Below are 15,835 nucleotides of genomic sequence, written 5' to 3'. Positions count from 1 at the left end.
AGGCTACAAAAACTATGAATAAGTATTGTAGATTCTGTTCACAATGATTAGACGGACGCCAAGTTCCTTGCAATACCTAAACAGGAACATTTAACGCGACCGGTCAAGCGTTAAGAGGCAATTTGTAATTTTTTCCATGTCACCTTCCTGTTCATTATATTATATAATTCAGATGTATACCTAATTTTTTCGTGTCTCTGTTCAATTGTAGATCATGCCAGAAGCCAAAATGCGGTAGGAACATAAGTGACCCTGAAAAACTCGCCTGGGGGTCCCGTTTGATTCTTTTTGTCCTGTCACATTTTGACGTCATCTGTGACCTTAAGCTGAAAAATGGTGAAGTGGAACCTGTTTGTTAACAAACAAACCCATCGAATGCACTTTGCATTTATCAAGAATCATTGATCGTCACGCTGCAAGATGAGCAAAAAGGAAACTGTTGTTATCTCCTCAGACCTTCTTTACTGAGTCTAAAATCGAAAATGAACCGTGAGACGGATTCACAGATGAAGCCCCAATTGAACGGAGCCAGCGAAACGAAATCAAGAAGTGTATTCCCAAATCAATATTATCACGCGATCAATCAATAGCAAATAATCTTATTGTTTCAGTACAAATAAACGAGTCGTTTGAAACTTTTCGACAAGACATACTCATGCTCTTTCTTTGTTTTGTTTACAATTGCGCACTTTTAGGCTACTCATTCTACTTGCTCTCCAACACGGGTTAGATAACGAGTGGCGTTGTCAAATAAAACGCCATTGCAACACGAAGTGGATATCCAAGTACTATACTAGAAGTGCTTATAGCTACATACTGAGCGACGGTCCGTTCAGGACACAACTAGGAGGGTGGGTCCTGAGATGCCCGTGGCCCCCTCTACCCCTTTTCAAGCCTCTTTTTTGAGCAAACAACCTATGATATTCAGGCGGCGAAAACTAGTGAGTACCCTCTGTTGACACAGTGTGACCCCCTTTGAAAAATCCTGGATACACATCTGTGTTATTCACTCTAACTCAATTTGCACAATATTTTTTGTCGGGAAGTTTGAGCTCAAAGCTCTAAAGGCGCCAGGTGAGTGCACGATCGATAGAAAGTGCGGGCTTTTTGTAAAAGAGCTCTTTCCTAGACAGAAGTGAGTGCACAGTGTTGGTATGATGGCATGTGACTCACAAAGGAATTTTAAAGGCTTATAGACACCTAGGCAAGTTTAACTCACAAGGAATCGAAACACTGAAAGTTGATACATAACTCAATGCATCTATGTTGTTAAAATGCAAATTGTTGCATTTTGGTCAGCTTATGGACGCTACCCAATTGCGGGGAGCCACTCGATTAAAGTGAAACCGAGTGGCTCTAGGAACGAGAATGCTGTTGATATCAAATTTTGGCATCTATGAATAAAGCTAACACAAAATTCTCTTAATTCAAATGCCACATGAAGGTAGACGCACACAATGCTCCTAGTTGGTTAGGAAGCTGATAACAATAGTAGCTGTTCTTTTTTTTTTTGTCATCGGAAGCTTATCTAATCCCGTCTGATCGCCGTATTACATTTGCCCAAACCCTGCCCACCATAGATCTACCCTATCCTTTGTCTTTTTGGTCATGAGCGACAGCATGATTAAACGCCTCTAGACTCGCTGTGTTTGCGTTCTTCCTTCGTTCGTTTGCTCGCCGGTTACGCGCACGCAGTTGTGCAGTTCCATGATATCATCGTTGTATAGATTTGCTGGTATTCAGAAGCAATCAAAATTTTTTTGGTGAGCCTCAAAACATCCTTGTGTTTAACTTAACTACACCTTGGCTAAGTACGTTGACGACAGCCGATTAGGATCGCGGATTTCACCTTTTTAATGTAGAATCTGTCTTCGATTTTAAACTTATTGAAGAATAGTGACCTATCAAGTCTTACTACCGCAGATGGAAAGTTTCAATCTCGCGCCATCTCACGCCTGCTGACCGGCTCAAAATTAACAAATTTTTTTCAAAGAATACTCGGAGTAAACTAAACTTGAAGGGATACGAGAGTAAACTAAACTTGAGTGGATACGAGAATGAAAAATTCATGAAAATGATCGGTCTTTGGCTGAAACGTTTGATTGCATATTGGTGTGGAATCGAGTTAATCTTGGTTCATTTCTTTAAGCCATTTTCGGAAATCGTCTGGCCCTCTACGGAAATGCTCAGGCACTCTAAAGCTTATACTACGCCTTTACCAATGGCAGAAAAAAGAAAGCTAGCAGGTATATATCACCCTGCACATCATAACGGGCAAGTGATTGGTTCCTTGCTGGAAGACAAGCAGACAGGGACGAACCTGTATTGTAGAAGAAACAATTATCGTTATACAACCCTCATTCCTCTTTGTTTGATTTAATTTTTACAATTTACTTACTTTCCTTTCAATTTACTCTAATTTTCCTTTTCATATGCCCCTATCCAAGATAGGTCTCCCATATTTCTTTTCTTTTAATTTTAATCCGGGGTATTGCAAACATCCCAGAGTTCTCCGCGGTCAAGCATGAAAAGGAGGCCTTCTCTCTTCCACGCGGTCGAGGCCATCGTCTCGTTGTAAAGCGAGGCTCTCCTTAAAAGTTTGGCGCTATTATTTTTAGCCCTTTCCTGTCTCGTTTTCAAGCGTAAACACGAGAAACTGTTTCATTGATAAGAGTGATCATCTGTTACGCGCAAAACTCACCAGAGTTAGCCGATTTTGATGCAATATGGCGGCGGATTCCGCCGAAGGTTTGTCGAGCGAGTCAATTCAACAACAAATCATGGCTTCTGAGCAAGTTTCTGCGGCCGAAGTTCTCCAAAACACAATGTCGGCTAGTATTCCAACAACAATCCAAACTATTCCTCGACAAGCTGGCGTAATCACTACGATCTCCGCATCTGCTTTACCCGAGACGATGACAACTTCAGAAACAATGATAGCGACCCAGAGCATTTCTATAGATACTCAGGGAGCTTCAGCCACGTTAAGCGGACAAGAAATGTCAGAGAGTATACCTCAAGTCCAACAACACGAGTCAGTGGTGGTAAGCGTGACTGGCACTCAAGATAGTGTGGTCATTTCTTCTGAAAATGTAGCGATTTCTGCAAGTACCTCACTGGACGCTTCTCAGCAAATAGCGAATTTATCGAGTGCCGTACAAGCGAATAACCCCTGGGCTGCGCGACTTCACGACTGTGAGCTCATAGGGGATTCCTACAGGGGATATGTTACCACTGAAGTAGAATTGGACTTGATCCTCACGCTACACAAACAGCACACCAACAGTTGCTGGGGAACCAGACAATCCCCTTCTTCAGCTAAACCATCAATTCGTCTTATGTGGAAATCCCAATATGTTCCTTATGATGGAATACCATTCCTGAATACAGGTATTTTGGGCTAGTTATAAATCCACCTTTGTTTTGGGGGTCATTGAAATAATATAAAAGAACCACACTACAGGAAGTGAACATTGATAACAATTTAATTTAGTTTTATCAATCAGTGCCAAGGACCGGAACCAAAGAATTTTGATCAAATTCAATCATCAATGGAATTTTTATGGGGGTGACCCTTGTAACATTAGCTGCATCATAGAGCCTTATTTACTGCTCTGATTGCCTCAGTCCTGATGATCTTCCAGTTTTTTACATTGGTTTAATAAGAAAGATGTATTTGTTCTAACCATGGTCTTAAATGAAGAGGGTAACCCTAGCAGTTTGACATGTATCTGACATTCAGTCTTCAAATCAGCATTTTTTCTCACCAGATTGTATTACAAATTTTCTCTCCTGTTTGTTGTACGTTCCTTATAGTTTAAGCTCCAAGAGTCTGGTTTAAATTCAAGCAGAGTTTTCTTAATGTTTTTTCTTCTTCCCATCACCTTTCTCATTGACAAGATACATATTGTACTATTTGAAGATCAAGGCAAATAGGATTGTAAATTTTAAAACACTTAACTTTGTGTAAATTATATTTAGTGATTTCTCACAGTATCAGGTTTACAAGAAGGTGCAGAGTTTTTAAGAAAGGTCTAAAAGCAAAAGTTAGATCACACACACCAAAAAAATATCAGCTTGAAAACTGAACTAGAATGAAAGATCCTGGAAAGGGAAAAATTATCCACTTAATTGAACTGTTATTTTACTCCAGCAATTAACACGTAGGTATGATACATTTTTAAGGTCGCCGGGCAACAGTTATGGAATGTCAATATGGTCCAAGAAGAAAAGGTTCTGTAAACAAGAAACAAGTTGACTATGATGAACATGGCCATCCTGTCAAAAGACATCGCCCAACTTGTCCTGCAAGGATATATATCAAAAAAGTACGCAAATTTCCAGAGTTTAGGATAGATCCAAATCTGGAGGGAAAAAATATTCGTCAGGCTCAGGAAAGAGCACTTACAGCATTACGGCTTGTGGGGGTTCATGTTGGAGGAGAAGAGAGGTAACTTAAACAGAGATTAAATTGTTAATTTTTGATTAAAAAAATATTTTGTACTAAGGCCAGTAAGAGAGCAGAATATGGGATGCTAGTCCATCGCAGGGTTACCCCCCCAGCACATTTGCAAATGATGGACTAGCATCCCATCCAGGGGGGAGTAGCAATACTCCTAGCTGCTTCATGCTAAGAAAACCGGAGTTAAGCACTGGCCCCATGGGCCACTTGAGCCCGTATAAAGGCTTTTTTTTTTACCAGTAAGAATTTGGAAATTAGTGCTTCTTTCTAAGGAACAATTATATTATATCATATTCTGCTCTCCTGGTCAGTGGATTTTCGGGTTTTTTAATGAAAGTCTAATTCCTACTTTCCTAGGGATGTTTGCAGCACAAAGAGAACCCACTTGTGAGGTCATTGTCTGATCCTGGTGTTAATCTTTTAGGTACTATGTGCAGCTCCCTCTTCCATTAGCTCATGAATACCATGATGTGGATGACATTCCCATGGACCCTGATGAGGGTGACAGTCAAGGTCAACGTCTCAATCCTGAGGTCATGCATAAGATTCGTGAACTTGTGGCTCGAGGTGTCACTGGGATTTACACTGTTAAGCACTGCTTAAAGGAGTATGTGGAGAAAGAACTCTTTGTCAACTTAGAACCACCTCCCAGACATAACAAGTCATATTTCCCTACCATCATTGATATCCAGAATCATATTCACCAAGCACAGATGGCACTAGCTACTGGAGCTCTTTTGCCACTTCCCCCAGTAAGTTGAGTTGGTTAGTTGCTTTCAAGTGCATTCAAATTTTAGGTGCAATTTTTCTTTGTGAATTTTCTATGAATTTTCTTTTCACTCTCAAGATCTCTTAAGTAATTCTCCTTACTGTCTGCAATACTATACTTATGATTTTAGCTCTGAGAATTTGTTATTAGATCAATTAATAACCCCCTAATCAATATTTTTCTTTCTTTTCATCTTTTGTCTACCTGGTATGTGAGTTAAGGGTTAAATAAGAATGTTAATTTCCCACTCTCAACACGTGTTGCTTAAAATATCCTGATAGATTTAAAGTGTTGTTCCTTAGTCTTCTGGTACATGTTGGCAGGATCATTTGCTTCAGTAAACATACTTATATGTAAAAACTATCAGAGAACTATCTTGTAAATATAATAAACAAATTTTTGTCCTATATTTTATAGCTTACAAATCTCCCACCAAGCTCTCCACAACTCAAAGAGAAAACGCGTAAGCGAAAGCATCCAACAGAAAAACTATCACAATCATCTCAGACAGCTGAGGCTTTGGCTAGCATGCAGCAACAGTACCAGTCAGCACGTCCATCAATGTTAAGTAATCAAGAACAAGAACAGTTGATTCAGCAGGTAGGACAAGAACTTGCCTCAGACTAGTTTTGTTCCATAGTAAACAAAATAATAAGCTACATAACTGCATAAAATTAAAAAAAAAACAGTGTTACAAATGACTTTATTGCCAAGAAAGAAAGAAGTTCAAAATGACTGTAATCAGTAGCTTTCCCATCCATAGTGGAGAAAAAAAGTTTCTATATTTGTAATCTTTTTAGTCTGCCAGCAGGCTCTTAGAGTTTCTGCAGCATTAGTAGTGGCTTTCCTAGCTCAGTTGGTAGTAGGGCCAACTAATATTGAGGAGGCGTGGGTTCAAATCCCTTTGAAGTTTGAATTTTTTTCAGGCTTTTCTACAATTGCTTAAATTGCAGCATGCATGAGGATCATTGCTTTACTTGATTTTCAGTCCAAATGAAATCTATTTCTATCATCACTTTCAAAAATGGCCGAAAAATCAAGGGGTCGTTCTTGCTCTGAGCCCTCCAATTGTGATTATTGGTGGCATTGTTATGCTGCTTACCTGCCCATCTTCTGTGGCTGATGGCCACTCACTCAAAATCACCCATAAGAGCATGCTTAACTGTAATTGATTTATCTCAAATATTGATGTCTTGGCTTTTTAGTCAGTACTGAAATTGCTTTTGTAGTCTGGCAGGGAAAATTTCCAAGGCAGTGAAACACAACAATTAGAAATTATCCAGGGAAGTGAAGGAGAAACAGCAGAAGTAGATATTTCTTCTCAGCCACAGATACTTATCACTCAGGGCTCTGGGACTGGTAGAGATGAAGGTAAGAATACCCATGTTAATGATTTAGGTTTGTGTGAAGACAGATTGTTATTTAAGCTAAAAGTAATCCCCAGAGCCACTAGTAAGCAGGGCTCCACACTGAGACCAGGTTAGTTACCATGAGATGAAGAAAAGAGAATTTTGAGTCTAAATTTGCAACCTGGTAAGTTCCCAACCTGGTGAACTATAAACTTGCAAAACATTTCTGTCTCAATTTTTTTCTGTCTTTTTTTTTTTTTTTTGCTTCCTCTTGGGACTAGAACTGCATGTATGCTGACTATTTTATTATTTTAAGCTACCAAAACAAATTTTAAAAAAAGTTGAACTTGAGCCTTGGTATCATTGATTCTCTTTACAGTAATCTTTGTTTAAAACAAGGATACAAGTAATTAAATTGAGGAAATTACCAACTGGGAGATGTTGTCTTAATATAAATCCAACCAAACAAGTAGCATGTGGTCCTTAGACAGCTTTAAGGATGAAAAGGATTATTATGTATTATAAGTGTCTTCCTTTTGAAAAAGGGGTGTCTTTATTGATTTTCACAATTTTTATACTTTCTTTTTGCAATGATTTCCACACAGGTCAAGTTGTAATAGTTGTGAATGCCAGCAGTTTCTTCTCTGGTCAATCAGATTCTGAGACACCAACAACACTCTCTTTAACCATACCAGCATCACAGGTGGCAAGCTTGAGCCATGCTTCACTACATTCTGCAGCTGGTTCACAAGCAGTAGCATTCATTCCACAAGCCAACACAACAGCCCAGACACAGGGGTCAGCAGCAACCCCCCAAACTGTTGCATTCATTCCACAAGCACTGGACAGCAGTCGTGGTGCTGTGGCTTTCTTAACATCTCAACAAACGGACAGTATCAACCAAGTGCCTGTGTCTGCAGCTTACCTTGCAGCTCATGGACAGTCAGGTAACATTTTGAGCATGCTCGACTCTGCACTGCAGGCATCTGCAGGAGGTACTAGCCCTGTGATCAGAGTTGGTTCAAACCTTGGAACAGTCCAGATAGCAGACAGCAGTCAGGCACACGATTCCGGTAACTCTCTTTGGAATCGATTTTTTATTTGTCCTATGCTGGTAAAAAATGTTAAGGTTGTTTCTTTTATTTACATCTCGTTTTGTCCTTTAGTCTAGTTACCCTCAAAACTTTGCTTGTGTCAATATCCATATAACTACGCCATGTGAAAATAGGTACGATAACTACACGCTGTCCGGGAGATATGCTACAAAATAATATTATATAAATAATAAGTCTGCCCCCCCCACCCCCTTCCTTATTTTTTTTCTTGGAAGAAAAATGGAAGACCGACTCCATAGGTCACCAGCAGAAACTGAGCCTGTGTTACACAGAATCGCGCAAAACTAGAGCAATTTTCACATGAATATAGAGGTTTGCATTGGTTTTGCCTCTCTTCCGTCTTTGATTTGTCGAGAAAATTCGCGCCACTCTTTTGGCCAATGATATCCTAAACCAAAACCAATCGAGATTCGGTCACTCATGTTTTCCCGCGCTTCAAGCAGTTTGCTCATTTTTACTTTGAATTATCGTCTGCTCTCTATTTTCTTATTAAATCAATCTCTTAAAGATCCGAGCCAGGATTCGACGCGTTCATTTAAACTTGCTAGAGCTTTATGTGAAAATTTCACTTTTTTTTAGTTCCAGGGCAGGTGATGACGGCCCAAGCAGCTGTTGAAGCTGTTCTCAGTGCAGCAACATCCAGGGAAGACACAAAACAAGCTAATTGTGAAGAAGAGAGCGTCGAGGGTGAACCGCAAACCAAGCGCCAGGCTCTTGGAATGGACTTTACGTCACTGGTTAAGGAAGTCGTCTTTGATGATCAACAGGTACCACGTTTCGAAGGAGTTTTATGCGCCAGAAACCATCACGTAGCCCTATGCAAAAAGAGAGTTCTCTCTGTCTTTTCCCTCATTAATGTAATTTCTAATTGACCATTTCATGCAATTGTAACAAAAACTTTAAATTTCCTGTAGGCTGACGGACAAGTAGAGAGTGAAAGAACAAGTGAACAGTCACCAGTAGTTAACGCGCCAACGTCTACCACTGTACAGGCAGCTGGAAACACCCAGCTTAACAGTCTATCACAAACTGATGTGAGTGAGAATTTTCTTACCATGGAAACACGATCAATGGACATGGTGACCGAATCAGTTTTGCAGTCACTACCGGGTGGACAGGGAGTTGTGAGAGATTATAGTGAAAACAGTGACTCTTTACTTGGAAACCAAGAGGAGAAACTTGTCGCACAGAGTGCCCAGTCTTTCACAGCTCCCGTGCAAATTACAGGGACGCCACAACAAACTAATGCGCAGTTTGCTACCGATATTTGTAGAGTTTCTCAAACAGAGTCTGCCCCCTTAGAAACCGCGCAAGGTGTCTGTACTCCAATGGAAGTAGCTTCTGACGAAACTAAACAACTTACAGTTGAAGATGACAACAGTTTGATCACAACAGGCGAAGAACATGGTATTCAAGACTACAGCATGCAAACTCCGTCCACAGAATCCACCAGTAACAGTGAACATATGAACATGCCACTTGTGTTTGAAAGTGACCAACAGTTGACTGAGAACACAGCTGCTGTTGCTTCTCACTCGAGTGCTGTTCCCACCCTTAATAACCCTGAAGTTTTTACTTAGTAAACAAAAAGGAAAAAAAACATTTCGTGTTTCATACGTGAACATTCGTGAAAGTTTCGGTATATTATCGTAAACATGACTTGTGTTGAACACATTGTTGGACTGAATTGAAAGATTCCTATCTCAGCCATTTTGGCTTCACAGCTCTTAAATTCATTGTTGAACATGTCGCCCAAGATAAGGAATTAAAACTGTAGCCGCATCCAGGTTCCACTAGACTACTGCTGTGATCAAGTGACAGTTCACGTCTGAGCTATAATAATACGAAATATGTTTTATGCCAAATTGCGTATAACGACAGATGATTTTTTGGTGTTGTAGCCTGACGGGGTTAAACTAACTACCGAGATCGTAGCTCTAATCGTACCAATAATAAACAGGAGTCCGTTTTTAATTAACCCTTGACACCCTAACATCAGTATGCATGTTCTCGATACTGTTTTCTATACAATTCCTAAGGTGCTGACAAGGAGAATTTGTATATCAATCAAGAGAATATTTAATTGGTGATCATTTCCTTCATTCTCAGTACCTCACCGTGCGATGCAGGGGTTATACTGTTCGGAGAAATTAGATGCTAGTCACTCTGAGGGGTTAAAGGGTTGAACACGAGCCACCCAATCACTTTAGGGCCGCCAAACCGTGTTTCGCGTTATAAAACAGAAGGTGGCAGGAACGCACTGAAGGGCGAGGTGTGCGTTTTGGGGCGGCATGAAATTTTTTTCCCTTTGATTGACTTTAGGGCGAGAACGAGCAATGACTCAATGACAACTAAACACGTGTCAAGAAGTTTCCAGAGTTTTAAGTTATCGTAGAGTTATAATAATGGTTTTGACTTGTGTATCGTCGAAACAAAAGGAAACTTGTTACACTCGTAAGAAAGAAAATAAATACACGTTTTGGGTACTGTTTTTTTTTTCAGGTGATCTTACGATTGTCAGCAGTAGTAATGAACGGACTGTAATATTCAGGAAGTTTCGTGGATCCCTAACGCTACTTTTACAATTACATTCCTGTCACGTGAAAGTTAACTATGGCGAAGCCCAGACAGAGATCGAGGGCAAGTAATCTAATTAATTCGGTATAAATCTACTAGTTGTTCAAAACATATCAGAAGGCAGGCAAAAGCTTTTATTTTGTTTTTTTTTCAACCACTTACTCTGAAGCTGTTCACTGTACTCACTATTTATCACAGACTAGAGAGCGAGTAGCGCAGCCGATCAGATTGCACTATTTGTGATAGAACGCCACAAGATGTATATTATCTATTTTTCGTCGGCCTTCTGTGTGGTTGGACGTTATCGATGAAAACTGGGTTTAAAGCGCTAGTCGAAGCTGAATACTGAGAGGTGATGTGAATAGACGAATTTTGCTTTCATAATCTTTATTGTCTTCGAAGTACTATTGTACTAGATTATTCATTTAATCGCTTGTTTTTTTTGTAAAAAAATGACCCCTTAGGTTTGGCGTCACGCATTGTTTCCTTGCTTAACGAATCCCAAGAAAGGCCAAACTTGCTTAGTATTCAAAACCAAGAGAAAAGTCTATTGTCAACACCGAACAGACTGAAATTAAATCTTGAAAAAGCAGAAGAATAACTCCATCAAGGAATCACAAACACCTCGAGTTGTCTCGAACGGTTTGTAAATTGTCTCTCAAAAAAAGACGATAATACGACTTGCAACTCTATTCTCGGATCCGGCTAGACCATTATCAGGTGACTCAAATGAAATAGATAAGACAAAAAAATTGAGACTGATCTTCAAAGTCACTCTCGCGGTCAGTCACCTCAAACTTAAACTGAATTAAATCTAATTAATTTTATTTAACATTTTTCCCATACCGAAAAATGCATAAACAGTCAACTTTTTCCTCAGCTCCGATTCTCTTCACATTTGAGACAGGTTTTGTACGGCTTTCTCGGGAGGAGGTTTATTGTCAGTGATCCTCATTTCAAAACAATTGAAGACACCAGCTTTAACTTTTTTATCAAACTTAATATAACTCAATGTTCCGTCTGACCCTTTCTCTGTTTTCAATCCTTGGCCCAGAATAACAGTTTTTATACCTTCCATCTCAATAAGTGGGGTGCATTCATCACACGGCGTCTTCGTTACAAACAAGATTCCGTGCGTCAGGCTCTTGGTGTTCCGCATTAGCAGGGCGTTTTGTTCAGCGTGAATCATGTACGGGTACTTCTTGTCTTCAGCGTTGTCGTCATGTGAAGCCCTTGGAAACTCGCCATAAAGCGCCTTTGTGGGGAATCCATTCCACCCAAGAGCGAGGATCTCTTGCGCTTCGTTGATAATCACCGCCCCCACTCCTGTTTTCGGATCGTCTGATCGTTCGGCTAAAAATTGAGCTAAGGTTATAAAACGAAGAGAAGCAGTTTTATGCTCTTCATTTCTCTCTGGGTCAAAGGAGACGGTCCCGTTCTTTGACGTGGCGTTGATCTGCTTAACTGTGTATCCCTTTTCCATTCCGATTAAAATCCGAGCCATCCATTCCATGGTCTCCTCGAAATCATCTCGAACCTGTTGTTTCATGTTATCATCAAAAGCTGGCCATGGAAGATGAGTTTTCGCTCTCTCCATCCAGTCTTCAATCCAGTACTGTGCAAACCGCTCATTTTTTATGCTATCTCTAATATCCTTAGGCGTTTCTTTTAATTTCTCAGCCTTGGCAAACACTTCTTTCCCTACTTTAGGGACGAAAACAGACTGGCTTATGCAGCTTGTTTTGAACAAGTTATCGACGCGTAACATTTCCTCCTTTAATTTCTCTTCAACTTTGTACTCAGGCTTAATAGGTAGATAGAAGACCCTCTTAACTTGAGACTGTACCAGAAGCTTTGCGCAAAAGGAGCACGGCTTTCTCGACACAAAGACTTTACAATCTTTAGCCACATCATAGTGCTTAATCATCAACCGTGCAATTCCATGGACGCCATCACGGCTGCAATCAACGGTATGAATCATTTCGTCGGGACGCACAAGTACAGCACCAACTTTATGGTAAGAGTCGTCTTCTTCAGATTGAAGTTGACGTTCTCCCATCCATAGGGCAATAATCATGCATAGATTCTCCTTAGATATCCTAGAACCACGGTCTGTGTAGATAGGTTTACTGGACGCCATTATGAGGGCTTTAAACAAAAAGATGGCCGTCGTCGATGATATGTTAATGCTATGTCACATCACCAAATGTTGAGAGCCCTAAGAGGTCCATAACGCGTGACGTCAGTAATTTGATAGGAATTGGATTTGTATTGTGTATCGGCAGCAACGGTCGATCTGTCAAAGGGGTGAGGACCAACGCTCCAAACGTCAGATCTAGAAACTCTTTACAGTGGCTGATTTACATTATCAACTCAGTTGATCGACCGAATTATTTTGTAATACCCTCCAAAGACGCGGCACCACATTTTCTTCAGAAATTTACCCCCTTTTTTCATTTATGTTCTTTTTAAATGATCGAGGTGAAAGATCTATAAATACTGTAATTTTTAACCATTGATCCCCGAGGAACACGTCACTGAAAGTCAGAAATGGGAAGTTTATTTTCCTTTAGCTCTCCTTGTTGTCCCTTTCTTCCTGTAGGGAATTTTTCGCCCATTTCTCCTCCCACAGGGAGTTTGGTACTAACAGGCCAACTCGGGCGGGTGTTCCTTAATCGCACTATGACGATTCCTATTCCACTGTCCCCTGTGGATGCTATTGAGGTGAATTCTTACGTGGTTCACCGCTTTTAACATATTTGTTACATATATAACCATGGCGATCACGGTCATTGTAAATGAAACAAATATTTTGCTCGCGCACGATTGGTCAAACCGTGATCAGGTGACCAAATATCCCCAGCTAAAACTGGGGGGGGGGGTATGTAAACCATAGCCTCTATTTGGCACGAAAATGTGTACGGATATTTGTACGCGGACATTATCTTTTTCAAGATGCGAACAGTTTTCCGAAAGTGAAGCTTGAGGAAAACTGCGAGCTTCGATGAACAGATAATGTCCAAGGACAAATATCCGTACATATTTTCGCCCAAATAGAGGCTACTAAATTTAACATCCATCAAATGCTATACAATACGGGTGAAAAAATGTTTACGAACAGCTCACTGTACGCAGCTTGGGCTGTTTTCTTTTGAGTGTTTTCTGGTACGACTTAATGAACAAAAGAAGATTTCCCCTCCTCTGTTACAACTACAAAACGCTCTTTCATCTTGTATTAAATTTGAAACGAAGACTTATGGCATTGGACGTAAGCCTTAAGAATTAGGGAATATCGCTCGGGTGATGTTCTTAGATATCACCCAGTACTGCATTAAGAAGACCAATCGCGCGCAAGCAAAAGTACTTGATGAATCATAAGCGAGGATTATTCCCTAACTGATGTTTCCCAGTTTTTAAATCTTACGTCTAATAGAGAAAACTCTTCGTTTGAAATTTAATTCAAGATGAGAAAGCGTTGTGTGGTTGTTACAGAAAAAGGAACGTTTTTATTGTTCACAAAATCGTGCCAGAGAACACTGAAAAGTGAACATCCTCCGCCGTAAACGGTAAGCTGTTCGTAAACACTTTCCTCGCGTGTTGAACTGAAGAAATGTAAAATGGTTTCCGTGTTTACATAGCCTGATGTAAACACGCGGGAGATTGGGAGAACACGAGATAAGCGTAGGAAACCACGACGCGAAGCGTCTTTCATAAAATAACTAATGAAAGAGGAACGAAAACCGTGTTTACATACGCTCATGTCAAATGGTTTTATGGCCAATCAGAGCGCGCGTACTATTTAAATTATTTTATAAAAATAAACAATAAACAATAGCCTCCGTTTGGTGCGAAAATATGCTCGCCGGGTATGTTTTTCCTCGGACATTACCTGTTTCTCGAAGTTCACAGTTTTCCTCGGGCGTTGCTTTCGGAAAACTGTTCGCATCTCGCAACAGATTATGTCTGCGAACAAATATCCGTGCATATTTTTGCGTGCATATTGTATGTTCAAACTTCACTTCGCTCTAATGCGAGCAGTGTTGGCTGATGCTCTTGTACGCAATCCCAGAAATCTTATTGCGCTTTCATCGTATTACTCATAGGGACTGGACACTATCTACGGGAATTTCAAAATGGCGGCCAGTATTAGTTTGAGAGATGCGAAGAAAGCCCTTGTGAAATACCTACCTTACGGTGGTCTAGCTGGCTACTCTATACTTGCACTTCATTCAATGAAAGTTTATGCAGAGCAGATTATCATCGGAAAGAATGCGAGATCAGTTGTGTTCCACGGAGCACTGACCTTGTCAGGGATTGGTATGGCCACATATCTGTACAACAGACCCGTGTTTGATGTCATGGATTCTCCTAGGTCAAAACGTCTCTTATGGAGTTTGTTCGGCACATGGATGTTCAACTTTGGTTCTCTGATGCTTTGGGCGATTTGTAAGGAGATTTCCCCAGACTACAAAGTGATTCGAGCCATTATGGCGCTGGCGTCCAGCGCTGGACTAGTGTATGTCGGTGTAGATTACTTACGTGAAGTTGACAGACTTCGAGTGGGGATCATTGCTGAACGAGAAGAAGGCGCCGTAGAATTATAAAAGCAGGGAATTTGTGACGAAAGGCAGTGAACTGCCTCCTCATTAAGACATAGCACTAATAGTATATAGCGGACAAGTTAACTGGCATAATTATTAAAACTTGTTGGTACATTGTACAGATTTGGTAGTTAACACGAATTTTGAGAGACTACAGACCCCTTTCAGTCGACTTTGGTCATGAATGTATTCATTCACGATCGCCTCTATAGCGTAGTTGATGGCTGATTGGGGAATAAAATTGTGTAAGAATTCCTCAAGGTTATATGATAGCTTTATTGTCATTTGGCAACATCCATCCTGACCAGGTTGCAATCAGTTATAATGTGTAAATGTTTTTAACTTTATTGAGGAATAGGACCTAGAGGCAGGGCGGCTCATAACGAACCTAATTGTAGAGATAAAAAAAAGTTTGTTTACCAATTCTCTCATGCCTCAGTGTTGATTTCCCTTAGTAAATGAGTATTGGTGAAAGAGTATGGTGTAATCTGTTACCTCTGTCTTGGCCTCATTACTTTCTTTAGTTTTTTCACCCAAAGTAAAACTACACCAAAGAAGTGCCAGGCCATGGGAGGTCCATTGAAAATTACTTAAAGTAGATGAAAGTCCTTACTAGATTTCACGTTCCCCTTGAGTTACCCCCATTTTTTATCTCCAAGGGTGGATCAAAATTGTAATAAAATACCTTAAAAAAACTACAACAGCCAAATTAATTTCTAACAGAGCCGAGGTTTTACCGAATCCACTCCTAAATTAACACATGTCTATTATAATTTAAGTTTCTTGGGGGGTTTTCCGGACATTTAAAGGATTTTTTTCTGCATGAACTTCAGTGCACTAAAAATACCAACCTGCAACCACAAAGTATCCCTTTGTGAGAACCAATCAATATCAGCTCTTAGTAAAAGTGCACTTACCCCTCCCCTAACCCAAAATTAAGTCTAAATTGTTATACGTTGGCT

At 40.2% G+C, this 15,835-nt stretch overlaps 3 protein-coding genes across 4 annotated transcripts; 2 read left to right on the top strand and 1 right to left on the bottom strand.

Moving 5' to 3' along the window:
• The first annotated feature begins 2,546 nt into the window (after positions 1-2,546).
• LOC131796748 (calcium-responsive transcription factor) lies at positions 2,547-9,673 on the top strand. Of its 2 annotated transcripts, none has more exons than XM_059114347.2 (8): positions 2,547-3,390; positions 4,186-4,450; positions 4,887-5,214; positions 5,649-5,831; positions 6,461-6,602; positions 7,186-7,527; positions 8,275-8,462; positions 8,610-9,673. In XM_059114347.2, exons 1-8 carry the CDS (start codon positions 2,727-2,729, stop codon positions 9,273-9,275), a joined length of 2,778 nt encoding a protein of 925 aa, XP_058970330.2. In that variant the 5' UTR covers positions 2,547-2,726; the 3' UTR covers positions 9,276-9,673. The 2 variants fall into 2 exon arrangements, with proteins under 2 accessions (XP_058970330.2, XP_058970329.2); XM_059114346.2 differs by having other exon boundaries at positions 7,186-7,653.
• An 800-nt stretch (positions 9,674-10,473) lies between these two features.
• On the bottom strand, positions 10,474-12,448 carry LOC131796804 (cytidine and dCMP deaminase domain-containing protein 1-like). Its single transcript, XM_059114410.2, has one exon. The coding sequence runs from the start codon at positions 12,410-12,412 to the stop codon at positions 11,165-11,167; it is 1,248 nt and encodes a 415-aa protein (XP_058970393.2). The 5' UTR covers positions 12,413-12,448; the 3' UTR covers positions 10,474-11,164.
• A 1,931-nt stretch (positions 12,449-14,379) lies between these two features.
• LOC131796832 (uncharacterized) lies at positions 14,380-15,350 on the top strand. The gene has a single exon (XM_059114436.2). The coding sequence runs from the start codon at positions 14,406-14,408 to the stop codon at positions 14,874-14,876; it is 471 nt and encodes a 156-aa protein (XP_058970419.1). The 5' UTR covers positions 14,380-14,405; the 3' UTR covers positions 14,877-15,350.
• Positions 15,351-15,835: the final 485 nt, after the last annotated feature.

This window comes from Pocillopora verrucosa, chromosome 1 (genome assembly GCF_036669915.1).
Source record: "Pocillopora verrucosa isolate sample1 chromosome 1, ASM3666991v2, whole genome shotgun sequence".
Lineage (NCBI taxonomy): Eukaryota > Metazoa > Cnidaria > Anthozoa > Scleractinia > Pocilloporidae > Pocillopora > Pocillopora verrucosa.
The sequence above is the reverse complement of the archived record's forward strand: the minus strand, read 5'-3'. Positions and strand labels throughout refer to the sequence as shown.